A 13,748-nucleotide genomic window follows, 5' to 3' on the forward strand; every position below is an offset into this window, starting at 1 on the left:
CAATAAACCCCCACCTCAACACTGAACCCCCTCAATAAACACCCATCTCAACACTGAACCCCTTCAATAAACCCCCACCTCAACACTGAACCTCCTCAATAAACCCCCACCTCAACACTAAACCACCTCAATAAACCCCCACCTCAACAGTGAACCCCCTCAATAAACACCCACCTCAACACTGAACCCCTTCAATAAACCCCACTTCAACACCAAAACCCCTCAATAATTCCCCATCTTAACAATGAAACCCTTCAATAAACCCCCACCTCAACACTGGCCCTCCTCAACAAACCCTACCTCAATACTGAACCCCTTCAATAAACCCCCATCTCAACACTGAACCCCCTCAATAAACCTCCACCTCAACACTGAACCTCCTCAATAAACCCACATCGCAACACTGAACCCCTCAATAAACCCCCATCTCAACACTGAACCCCCTCAATAAACCTCCACCTCAACACTGAACCCCCTCAATAAACCCCCACCTCAACACTGAACCCCCTCAATAAACCCCCACCTCAAGACTGAACCCCCTCAATAAACCCCCACCTCAAGACTGAACCCCCTCAATAAACCCCCACCTCAACACTGCACCCCCTCAGTAAACCCCCACATCAACACTGAACCCCCTCAATAATCCCCCACTTCAACACTGAACCCCCTCAATAATCCCCCACCTCAACACTGAACTCCATCAATAGTTCCCCACCTCAACACTGAACCCCCTCAATAATTCCCCACCTCAACACTGAACCCCCTCAATAATCCCCCACTTCAACACTGAACCCCCTCAATAATCCCCCACCTCAACACTGAACTCCGTCAATAGTTCCCCACCTCAACACTGAACCCCCTCAATAAACGCCCACATCAACACTGAACCCCCTCAATAATCCCCCACTTCAACACTGAACCCCCTCAATAAACCCCCACCTCAACACTGAACCCCCTCAATAATCCCCCACTTCAACACTGAACCCCCTCAATAAACCCCCACCTCAACACTGAACCCCCTCAATAATCCCCCACCTCAACACTGAACTCCGTCAATAGTTCTCCACCTCAACACTGAACCCCCTCAATAAACCCCCATCTCAACACTGAAACCCCTGAATAAACCCCCACCTCAACACTGAACTCACTCAATAAACCCCACCTCAACACTGAACCCCTTCAATAAACCCCACTTCAACACTAAAACCCCTCAATAATTCCCCATCTTAACAATGAAACCCTTCAATAAACCCCCACCTCAACACTGGCCCTCCTCAACAAACCCTACCTCAATACTGAACCCCTTCAATAAACCCCCATCTCAACACTGAAACCCTTCAATAAACCCCCACCTCAACACTGAACCTCCTCAATAAACCCCCACCTCAACACTGAACCTCCTCAATAAACCCCCACCTCAACACTAAACCACCTCAATAAACCCCCACATCAACAGTGAACCCCCTCAATAAACACCCACCTCAACACTGAACCCCTTCAATAAACCCCACTTCAACACTAAAACCCCTCAATAATTCCCCATCTTAACAATGAAACCCTTCAATAAACCCCCACCTCAACACTGGCCCTCCTCAACAAACCCTACCTCAATACTGAATCCCTTCAATAAACCCCCATCTCAACACTGAACCCCCTCAATAAACCTCCACCTCAACACTGAACCCCCTCAATAAACCCACATCTCAACACTGAACCCCTCAATAAACCCCCATCTCAACACTGAAACCCCTCAATAAACCTCCACCTCAACACTGAACCCCCTCAATAAACCCCCACCTCAACACTGAACACCTGCAATAAACCCCCACCTCAACACTGAACCACCTCAATAATCCACCACTACAACACTGAACCCCCTCAATAGACCCCCACCTCAACACTGAACCCCCTCAATAAACACCCATCTCAACATTGAACCGCCTCAATATACCCCCTCCTCAACACTGAACCCCCTCAATATACCCCCTCAACACTGAACCCCCTCAATAAATCCCCACCTCAACACTGAACCCCCTCAATAAACCCCCACCTCAAGACTGAACCCCCTCAATAAACCCCCACCTCAACACTGAACCCCCTCAATAATTCCCCACCTCAACACTGAACCCCCTCAATAATCCCCCACTTCAACACTGAACCCCCTCAATAATCCCCCACCTCAACACTGAACTCCGTCAATAGTTCCCCACCTCAACACTGAACCCCCTCAATAAACGCCCACATCAACACTGAACCCCCTCAATAATCCCCCACTTCAACACTGAACCCCCTCAATAAACCCCCACCTCAACACTGAACCCCCTCAATAATCCCCCACTTCAACACTGAACCCCCTCAATAAACCCCCACCTCAACACTGAACCCCCTCAATAATCCCCCACCTCAACACTGAACTCCGTCAATAGTTCTCCACCTCAACACTGAACCCCCTCAATAAACCCCCATCTCAACACTGAAACCCCTGAATAAACCCCCACCTCAACACTGAACTCACTCAATAAACCCCACCTCAACACTGAACCCCTTCAATAAACCCCACTTCAACACTAAAACCCCTCAATAATTCCCCATCTTAACAATGAAACCCTTCAATAAACCCCCACCTCAACACTGGCCCTCCTCAACAAACCCTACCTCAATACTGAACCCCTTCAATAAACCCCCATCTCAACACTGAAACCCTTCAATAAACCCCCACCTCAACACTGAACCTCCTCAATAAACCCCCACCTCAACACTGAACCTCCTCAATAAACCCCCACCTCAACACTAAACCACCTCAATAAACCCCCACATCAACAGTGAACCCCCTCAATAAACACCCACCTCAACACTGAACCCCTTCAATAAACCCCACTTCAACACTAAAACCCCTCAATAATTCCCCATCTTAACAATGAAACCCTTCAATAAACCCCCACCTCAACACTGGCCCTCCTCAACAAACCCTACCTCAATACTGAATCCCTTCAATAAACCCCCATCTCAACACTGAACCCCCTCAATAAACCTCCACCTCAACACTGAACCCCCTCAATAAACCCACATCTCAACACTGAACCCCTCAATAAACCCCCATCTCAACACTGAAACCCCTCAATAAACCTCCACCTCAACACTGAACCCCCTCAATAAACCCCCACCTCAACACTGAACCACCTCAATAATCCACCACTACAACACTGAACCCCCTCAATAGACCCCCACCTCAACACTGAACCCCCTCAATAAACACCCATCTCAACATTGAACCGCCTCAATATACCCCCTCCTCAACACTGAACCCCCTCAATATACCCCCTCAACACTGAACCCCCTCAATAAATCCCCACCTCAACACTGAACCCCCTCAATAAACCCCCACCTCAAGACTGAACCCCCTCAATAAACCCCCACCTCAAGACTGAACCCCCTCAATAAACCCCCACCTCAACACTGCACCCCCTCAGTAAACCCCCACATCAACACAGAACCCCCTCAATAATCCCCCACTTCAACACTGAACCCCCTCAATAAACCCCCACCTCAACACTGAACCCCCTCAATAATCCCCCACCTCAACACTGAACTCCGTCAATAGTTCCCCACCTCAACACTGAACCCCTTCAATACTTCCCCACCTCAACACTGAACCCCCTCAATAATCCCCCACTTCAACACTGAACCCCCTCAATAATCCCCCACCTCAACACTGAACTCCGTCAATAGTTCCCCACCTCAACACTGAACCCCTTCAATACTTCCCCACCTCAATACTGAACCCCCTCAATAATCCCCCACTTCAACACTGAACCCCCTCAATAATCCCCCACCTCAACACTGAACTCCGTCAATAGTTCCCCACCTCAACACTGAAACCCCTCAATAAACCCCCACAACACTGAACCCCCTCAATAATCCCGCACTTCAACACTGAACCCCCTCCTGAACCCCGTCAATAAACCCCCACCTCAACACTGAACCTCCTCAATAAACCCCCACCTCAACACTAAACCACCTCAATAAACCCCCACCTCAACAGTGAACCCCCTCAATAAACCCCACTTCAACACTAAAACCCCTCAATAATTCCCCATCTTAGCAATGAAACCCTTCAATAAACCCCCACCTCAACACTGGCCCTCCTCAACAAACCCTACCTCAATACTGAACCCCTTCAATAAACCCCCATCTCAACACTGAACCCCCTCAATAAACCTCCACCTCAACACTGAACCCCCTCAATAAACCCACATCTCAACACTGAACCCCTCAATAAACCCCCATCTCAACACTGAACCCCCTCAATAAACCTCCACCTCAACACTGAACCCCCTCAATAAACCCCCATCTCAACACTGAACCCCTCAATAAACCCCCATCTCAACACTCCTCAATACCCTAACCCTGCATAAAAACCCCGTTTAGTTGCACAAACTCCCACCTACCAGCGGACTGCAGCCTCTCAGTATCCCAACCCAGGGTTTCTGAATACTGGTGAGAGTGATTGTTTGTCGGGGGAGTGCAGCCAGAGTCTAGACCTGGGCACCCCGGCTTGTTCAGCTGTTCGGGTAGCGGGGGGTGTGTGCGGGCAGGAGGAAGATTGGGAGAGCAATAGTGATCGTGGATTTGTTAGGAGAACAGGTCGGTGTTTCTGCGGCCACAGGCGTGTATCTAGGATGGTGTTGCCCCCCCTGGTGCCAGAATCACTGGACCACTGCAGAGCACTCCGAGGGGCGCGAGGGTGAATGGCCAGCAGTCGTGGTGCACATTGGTACTGACAACATAGGCAGGAAGAGGGATGAGGTCCTGTAGGTGAAGTATAGCGAGCTGGGAAAGAAACTAGCAAGCGGGACCTCACAGGTAGTAATCTCCGGATTACACCCGGTACCACGTGCTAGTGAAGACATACAACGGAGGATAGTGCAGATGAATATGTGGCTGGAAAGATAGTGCAGGAGGGAGGGCTTTCGATTCCTGGAACATTGAGAGCAGTCCTGGGGAAGATGGGACTTTTATAGACTGGACATGTTCTACCCGAACAGAGCTGGGACTAATGTTTTTTTTTAAAAACTGTTAATTCCTGGGATGTGGGTGTCACTGTCTAGGCCTGCATTTATTTTCATCCCTAAGTTGCCTTGGACTGAGTGGCTAGCTAGGCCATTTCAGAGGGCACTTAGGAGTCAACACATTGTGGGTCTGGAGTCACCTTGGGAACGCCCTGAAATTGGGGGGTGGGGGTAGCTTGCTGGAGGGATGGGATGCCCTTTCAGAGGGGGTGGGGGGCTTGGGAGGGAAGGGGACAGTTTGGGCAGGGACCTGGTGAAAGAGCAGGGAGCTGTGGAGGAGAGCTCTTTGGAAAGGGCTAGCAGCGGCACGGTGGGCCGGATGGCTTCCTCCTGCTGAGTCACTCCAGGGCGCTTGGAGTGTCCAAAAGCCTCAGGTGGAGTCAGGGAGGAGGAAATAAAACTGGGGAAATCTTTGCACAGCCACATTTCCCTGCACACTGTCTGACTGTAAATATTGTCACTGCCTCTTCCTGCATGATTTTGCAAAAGTGTACAAATTTGGGGAGTAAATACTTTCTTCCTGCTCCTTTCAGCCAATAGATGCTGGTGGCGTGACCATCAGCAAACCCACCCACCTGGAGGAACGACACATCCGCCCCAATTTCCCATTAGAAAGAGGGAGGCAGTGTGTGCAGCAGTAACAGTACAATATTACATTTGCAGTAATTCATACTCTGCAGCAATGACACATTATCAGCTCCCTGATGATCGCACTTTGCAGGCACTCCGGGACATCGCGAACCGGCTCCGCATTCTCTCCATCAAAGCGACATGTGCTTCCAATTCAGGGTGAGTCGCCTGTGCATTCTCCCTTCCTTTACCTCCTCTCCCTCTCTCACCTTCTCCTTCACCTCCCCTCCCCCCCAACTTTACTCCCTCTTTCTCCACCTCTTGACTCCCTCTCTTCCATCTCTCTCTCTCCCTCCCTTCCCCATCTTTCTCTCTACCTATCTGTGTGTTTGCATTTCACCATTTTGTATGTGTGTCTCTCTCCTACCTATCTGTGTGTTTGCATTTCACCATTGTGTGTGTGTCTCTCTCTCTCTTTCTCTCTCCTACCTATCTGTGTGTGTTTGCATTTCACCATTGTGTGTGTGTCTCTCTCTCTTTCTCTCCTACCTATCTGTGTGTGTTTGCATTTCACCATTGTGTGTGTCTCTTTCTCTCTCCTATCTCTGTGTGTGTCTCTACATTTCATCACTGTGTGTGTGTGTGTGTGTCTTTCTCTGTCCTATCTAGCTATCTGTGTGCGTGTCTCTGCATTTCACCATTGTATGTGTGTGTCTCTCTCTTTCTCCCATCTCTGTGTGTGTGTCTCTACATTTCATCACTGTGTGTGTGTTTATTTGGAAAATTGCTAAGCTCTGCTAGAATATCTTGCCAGCAAGCATTGCATTTTTTCAAATGAACTTGGTAACTTGGACAAAAAGTGGTGGGAGTGGGAGAGAAAGAAATGCTAAAGGTTAGGTGAAATTAGAGACTCTTTTAAACCTCCCTGCTTCGTCATGTGTGTGTGTTTGTGCGCACAAGCATTTCACCATTAAGGAAATAACCTCCAACTTCTCCCATTCTCCCCCATGTTACTGGGAGGTGGGGGAGGGGAAGAGGAAGAGATGTGTTTTGTTACATGTGGGAGTTGGAGCAATGACTGAGTTTGTTGTGTTGAGTAAGTCCCTGTCTCAGTTGTGCAAAAGGATGGGCTGGTGTGGTCTTTTCCTGAAAGGGAAGTAGCTTGAACAGTTACTTTCAGGGGGAAAATGATAGATACTTGAGCAGAGAAAGAAAAACAGCCGGGCTATGGTGAAAGAGCAGGGTGTGTGGTACTATTGCATAACTGCCTCTCCGAGCTGGCACAGGCACGAGGGGCTGAATGCCTCTCCTGTACTATAAGGCTCTGATTTTATTTAAATTATGGAATGTTTCTGTAAGCTTTGGCGGGCTGGATTGGCAAAAAGTGAAGTTTCATTCTCGATCCATCTGCCTTTTTTCCTGAATGGGGTTCCTTGCTTGATTGCAGAGGTCTCTCTTTTTTTTTTAAATAGGTGTTTGACGTTTCCCCTCTCCTCCCTGAGACTCCAGTGTCTCTGGGTATCTGCTTTGCTGCAGAGCCAAATGTCTCCCCTTGCTCGATTTACACTCTTTTTTTTTCCCCCCCCCCTTTTTATACTGGGTCTGTGAGTCAGTCCCTCCACAATAGGCCACAGTACTGCTATGTGGAGTGGCAGAGCTGGGTGCTCTGAGGAGGGGAATCCTCTGTAATCGTGCCCAACAGGCTGACTGTCAGCACTAAGGGAGTGTTGCACTGCCGGAGGGGCCGCGTTGCGGGATGAGATGTTAAACCCGAGGCCCCCGTCTGCCCCCTCAGGTGCATGTAAAAGATCCCACGGCCGCTATTGGAAGGGGAGTGGAGTTCTCCCTGGGGTCGATATTTATCCGTCACCCAACATCACTCACGGATCTGCTCATTTATTAGAGTGCTGTTTGTGGGATCTTGCTGTGTGCAAATTGGCTGCTGTATTTCCTCCACCTCGATTTAAAAGTAAATCCATTGGCTGTGAAGTGTTTTGGGCTGAATTGGGGTTGTCAAGGACTTCCCCCCCCCCCCCCCCCCCCCCCACTTAAATACATCGATACTATTCCCCTCGACCACTCCCTGTGGGAGCGAGTTCCACATTCTCACCACTCTCTGGGGAAAGGAGTTTCTCCTTAATTCCCCATCGGATTTATTACTGACTGTCTTGTGTTGAGGGCCCCCCCCCCCCCCCGCCACTCCCGAGTTCTGTTCACTCCCACGAGTGACAACATTCTTGCTGAAACCCAACCCCACAAAACAATTTGCAGTTTATCAGTCAAATATTTTGACACTGAGCCACAAGAGAATAAAAGCCTGATCAAAGATGTTGCTCTTAAGGAGTGTCTTAAAGGAGGAGACAGAGAGGATTAGGGAGGGAACTCCAGAGGCCGGAATGGGAGTGCAGAGATCTTGGAGGGTGCTAGGGGCTGCACGAGGTCAGAGATTGGGGGAGGGAGGGAGGGAGGGAGTGAGGCCATGGAGGGATTTGAGCAGGAGGATGAGAATTTTAAAAATTGGAGGTACTGTTGGGTTGGGTGCTATCGTAGGTCAGTGAGCATGGGGGGGGTGATGGTGTGAATGGGACCTGTGATAGTGGATCTGACTAGTGAGGATAAACTCCAATCAGCTGTACAGGGCTGTTAATCCCTGAGGCCTTTTCATGTGTTGCTAAGTAACATAAATCCTCCTATTGTAAGATAAACCTTAGAGGGGATTTAGGGAAGATGCAGGGGGGGGGGGAAATGCAAAGGCTGCTGTTCTCTCCTGTATCTACACCATGAGGGACGTCTCCCTGGCTTCCAATGAGTAGTCTAAATGTTTTCATTTTCCCCAGCAGAATGTCAGGTTCCTGGTGGGAGGGCCTGGGAATCTGACATCAGTTTACTAGGGCGAGGAGCCGAGTTCCTGGAATTTGGGTTATTCTCCTCAGTTCGTTTGCACCGTATTCTGTCGTGTTGCTTTTCCCTGGGGAGGGGGTCTCGCTTTCCCCGCTGAATCAGAAGAGTGTGGACATGAGCCCAGTAACCCAGGCCTGATACTCCCCCAGTGCTGGTGCCAAGGGAGCACTGAGCTGTCAGAGGGGGTCGTCCCTCAGACGCTAAACCCGAGGCCCCCGTCTGCCCCCTCTGGTGGATGTGAAGGATCCCACAGCCACGATTGGAAGAATGGGGAGGGGGCGAGGGGGGGGCTGATATTTATCCTTCAAACACCACCACTTTTTTTTTAAACTGATCTGTTTTTTTTTAATTGATTCATGGGATGTGGGCGTCACTGGCCAGGCCAGCATTTATTGCCCATCCCTAATTGCCCTTGAGAAGGTGGTGGTGAGCTGCCGCCTTGAACCGCTGCAGTCCGTGTGGGGTAGGTACACCCACAGTGCTGTTAGGAAGGGAGTTCCAGGATTTTGACCCAGCGACAGTGAAGGAACGGTGATACAGTCCCAAGTCAGGATGGTGTGTGACTTGGAGGGGAACTTGCAGGTGGTGGTGTTCCCATGTATTTGCTGCCCTTGTCCTTCTAGTTGGTAGAGGTCACGGGTTTGGAAGGTGCTGTCGAAGGAGCCTTGGTGAGTTGCTGCAGTGCATCTTGTAGATGGTACACACTGCTGCCACTGTGCGTCGGTGGTGGAGGGAGTGAATGTTGGAGGTGGTGGATGGGGTGTCAATCAAGTGGGCTGCTTTGTCCTGGATGGTGTCGAGCTTCTTGAGTGTTGTTGGAGCTGCACCCATCCAGGCAAGTGGAGAGTATTCCATCACACTCCTGACTTGTGCCTTGTAGATGGTGGACAGGCTTTGGGGAGTCAGGAGGTGAGTTACTCGCCGCAGGATTCCCAGCCTCTGACCTGCTCTTGTAGCCATGGTATTTATATGGCTAGGCCAGTTCAATTCCTGTTTAATGCCATTCCCAACATCACCACTACAGTTTGAGGGTCTATATACAACCCCCACTAACGTTTTTTGCCACTTAGTGTTTCTCAGCTCTACCCATACAGATTCTACATCGTCAGAGCTAATATCTTTCCTCACTATTGTGTTAATTTCCTCTTTAACCAGCAATGCAACTCCACCGCCTTTTGATTTTTGTCCTTCCTAAATATTGAATACCCCTGGATGTTCATTTCCCATCCCTGGTCACCTTGCAGCCATATCTCTGTAATCCTGACTATATCATACCTGTTTACATCTATTTGCGTGATTAATTTATCCACTTTATTGTAAATGCTCTGCGCGTTAAGGCACAAAGCCTTAAGGCTTGTCTTTTTAACATTACTTGGCCCCTTCCCACTATTTTTCACTGTGTCCCTGTTTGATTCTGGCCCTTGATTTCTCTGCCTATCACTTTTCTTATTCCCCTTACTGTCTTTTGTTCTTGTCTTCGATCCCCTCCTCCTCTGACTCCTTGCAAAGATTCCCATACCCCTGCCATTTTAGTTTAAACCCTCCCCAACCACTCTAGCAAATACTCCCCCTCGGACAACGGTCCTGCCCTGTATAACCCGTCCAGTTTGTACTGGTCCCACCTTCCCCAGAACCAGTCCCAATGTCCCAGGAATCTAAAACCCTTCCCCTCGCCATCTCCTCAGCCATGTATTCATCTGATATATCCTGCTATTTCTACTCTGACTAGCACGTGGCACTGGTAGTAATCCTGAGATCACTACCTTTGAGGTCCTACTTTTCAACTTACTTCCTAACTCCCTATATTCTGATTTTAGGTCCTCATCCTTTTTTTTTTAAACCTATGTCGTTTGTACCAATGTGTAGAACAAAGAACAGTACAGCACAGGAACAGGCCATTCGGCCCTCCAAGCCTGCGCCGATCTTGATGCCCGCCTAAACTAACACCTTCTGCACTTCCGGGGCCCATATCCCTCTATTCCCTTCCTATTCATGTATTTGTCAAGATGTCTCTTAAACGTCACTATCGTATCTGCTTCCACCACCTCCCCTGGCAGCAAGTTCCAGGCACTCACCACCCTCTGTGTAAAAAAAAAACAAACTTGCCTCGCACATCCCCTCTAAACTTTGCCCCTCGCACCTTAAACCTATGTCCCCTAGTAACTGACTCTTCCACCCTGGGAAAAAGCTTCTGACTATCCACTCTGTCCATGCCGCTCATAACTTTGTAAACCTCTATCATGTCGCCCCTCCACCTCTGTCGTTCCAGTGAAAACAATCCGAGTTTATCCAACCTCTCCTCATAGCTAATGCCCTCCAGACCAGGCAACATCCTGGTAAACCTCCTCTGTACCCTCTCCAAAGCCTCCACGTCCTTCTGGTAGTGTGGTGACCAGAATTACACGCAATATTCTAAGTGTGGCCTAACTGAAGTTCTGTACAGCTGCAACATGACTTGCCAATTTTTATACTCTATGCCCCGACCGATGAAGGCAAGCATGCCGTATGCCTTCTTGACGACCTTATCCACCTGCGTTGCCACTTTCAGTGACCTGTGGACCTGTACGCCCAGATCTGTGCCTGTCAATACTCCTAAGGGTTCTGCCATTTACTGTATACCTCCCGCCTGCATTAGACCTTCCAAAATGCATTATCTCACATTTGTCCGGATTAAACTCCATCTGCCATTTCTCCGCCCAAGTCTCCAACCGATCTATATCCTGCTGTATCTTCTGACAATCCTCATCACTATCCGCAACTCCACCAACCTTTGTGTCGTCCGCAAATTTACTAATCAGACCAGCTACATTTTCCTCCAAATCATTTATATATACTACAAACAGCAAAGGTCCCAGCACAGATCCCTGCGGAACACCACTAGTCACATCCCTCCATTCAGAAAAACACCCATCCACTGATACCCTCTGTCTTCTATGACCGAGCCAGTTCTGTATCCATCTTGCCAGCTCACCTCTGATCCCGTGTGACTTCACCTTTTGTACCAGTCTGCCATGCGGGACATTGTCAAAGGCTTTACTAAAGTCCATATAGACAACATCCACTGCCCTTCCTTCATCAATCATCTTCGTCACTTCCTCAAAAAACTCAATCAAATTAGTAACACACGACCTCCCCTTCACAAAACCATGCTGTCTCTCGCTAATAACTTCATTTGTTTCCAAATGGGAGTAAATCCTGTCCCGAATAATCCTCTCTAATAGTTTCCCTACCACTGACGTAAAGCTCACCGGCCTATAATTTCCTGGATTATCCTTGCCACCCTTCTTAAACAAAGGCACATTGGCTATTCTCCAGTCCTCTGGGACCTCACCTGTAGCCCATGAGGATGCAAAGATTTCTGTCAAGGCCCCAGCAATTTCTTCCCTTGCCTCCCTCAGTATTCTAGGGTAGATCCCATCAGGCCCTGGGGACTTATCTACCTTAATGCTTTGCAAGACACCCAACATCACCTCCTTTTTGATAATGAGATGACTGAGACTATCTACACTCCCTTCCTGAGGCTCATCATCCACCAAGTCCTTCTCCTTGGTGAATACTGATGCAAAGTACTCATTCAGCACCTCGCCCATTTCCTCTGGCTCCACACATAGATTCCCATCTCTGTCCTTGAGTGGGCCAACCCTTTCCCTGGTTACCCTCTTGCTCTTTATATATGTATAAAAAGCCTTGGGATTTTCCTTAATCCTGTTTGCCAATGACTTTTCATGACCCCTTTTAGCCCTCCTAACTCCTTGCTTAAGTTCCTTCCTACTGTCTTTATATTCCTCAAGTGCTTCATCTGTTCCTAGCCTTCCAGCCCTTACAAATGCTTCCTTTTTCTTTTTGACTAGGCTCACAATATCCCATGTTATCCAAGCTTCCCGAAACTTGCCTTTCTTCCTCACAAGAACATGCTGGTCCTGGATTCTAATCAGCTGATGTTTGAAAGACTCCCACATGTCAGATGTTGATTTACCCTCAAACAGCCGCCCCCAATCTAAATTCTTCAGTTCCTGCCTAATATTGTTATAATTAGTCTTCCCCCAAATTAGCACCTTCACCCGAGGACTACTCTTATCCTTATCCACAAGTACCTTAAAACTTATGGAATTATGGTCACTGCTTCCGAAATGCTCCCCCACTTGAACTTCAACCACCTGGCCGGGCTCATTCCCCAATACCAGGTCCAGAATGGCCCCATCCCTAGTTGGACTATCTACATACTGTTTCAAGAAGCCCTCCTGGATGCTTCTCACAAATTCTGCCCCATCCAAGCCCCTAGCACTAAGTGAGTCCCAGTCAATATAGGGGAAGTTAAAATCACCCACCTCCACAACCTGTTAACTTTTACATCTTTCCAAAATCTGTCTACATATCTGCTCCTCTACCTTCCGCTGGCTGTTGGGAGGCCTGTAGTAAACCCCCAACATCGTGACTGCACCCTTCCTATTCCTGAGCACCACCCATATTGCCTCGCTGCATGACCCCTCTGAGGTGTCCTCCCGCAGTACAGCTGTGATATTCTCCTTGACATGTAATGCAACTCCCCCACCCCTTTTACATCCCCCTCTATCCCGCCTGAAGCTTCTAAATCCTGGAACATTTAGCTGCCAATCCTGCCCTTCCTTCAACCAAGTCTCTGTAATAGCAACAACATCATAGTTCCAAGTGCTAATCCAAGCTCTAAGTTCTTCTGCCTTACCTGTTATACTTCTCGCATTGAAACAAATGCACTTCAGACCACCAGTCCCGCTGTGCTCAGCAACATGTCCCTGCCTGCTCTTCCTCTTAGTCTTACTGGCCTTATTTACTATGTCCTCATTTATTTCACTTGCTGTCCTACTGCTCTGGCTCCCACCCCCCTACCACACTAGTTTAAACCCTCCCGAGTGATGCTAGCAAACCTGGCAGCCAGGATATTAGTGCCCCTCCAGTTTAGATGCAACCCGTCCTCCTTGTACAGGTCCCATCTGTTCCTGAAGAGAGCCCAATGGTCCAGATATCTGAAACCCTCCCTTCTACACCAGCTGCTCAGCCACGTGTTTAGTTGCACTATCTTCCTATTTCTAGCCTCACTGGCACGTGGCACAAGGAGTAATCCAGAGATTACAACCCTGGAGGTCCTGTTTTTTAGCTTACTACCTAACTCCCTAAACTCCCCCTGCAGGACCTCATCACTCTTCCTGCCCATGTCATTGGTACCGATGT

At 48.9% G+C, this 13,748-nt stretch overlaps 1 protein-coding gene across 1 annotated transcript in view; it reads left to right on the forward strand.

Moving 5' to 3' along the window:
- The first annotated feature begins 5,651 nt into the window (after window positions 1-5,651).
- Window positions 5,652-13,748, forward strand: part of tktb (transketolase b) — a 36,826-nt gene continuing 28,729 nt past the window's right edge. Inside the window, exon 1 of the mRNA XM_068024254.1 lies at window positions 5,652-5,858. Coding sequence (XP_067880355.1) covers window positions 5,752-5,858 — 107 coding nt within the window. The 5' untranslated portion in view covers window positions 5,652-5,751. The remainder of the gene's footprint in view (window positions 5,859-13,748) is intronic.

The sequence above is a fragment of the Heterodontus francisci genome, chromosome 49 (assembly GCF_036365525.1).
Source record: "Heterodontus francisci isolate sHetFra1 chromosome 49, sHetFra1.hap1, whole genome shotgun sequence".
In the NCBI taxonomy this organism is placed as follows: Eukaryota; Metazoa; Chordata; class Chondrichthyes; order Heterodontiformes; family Heterodontidae; genus Heterodontus; species Heterodontus francisci.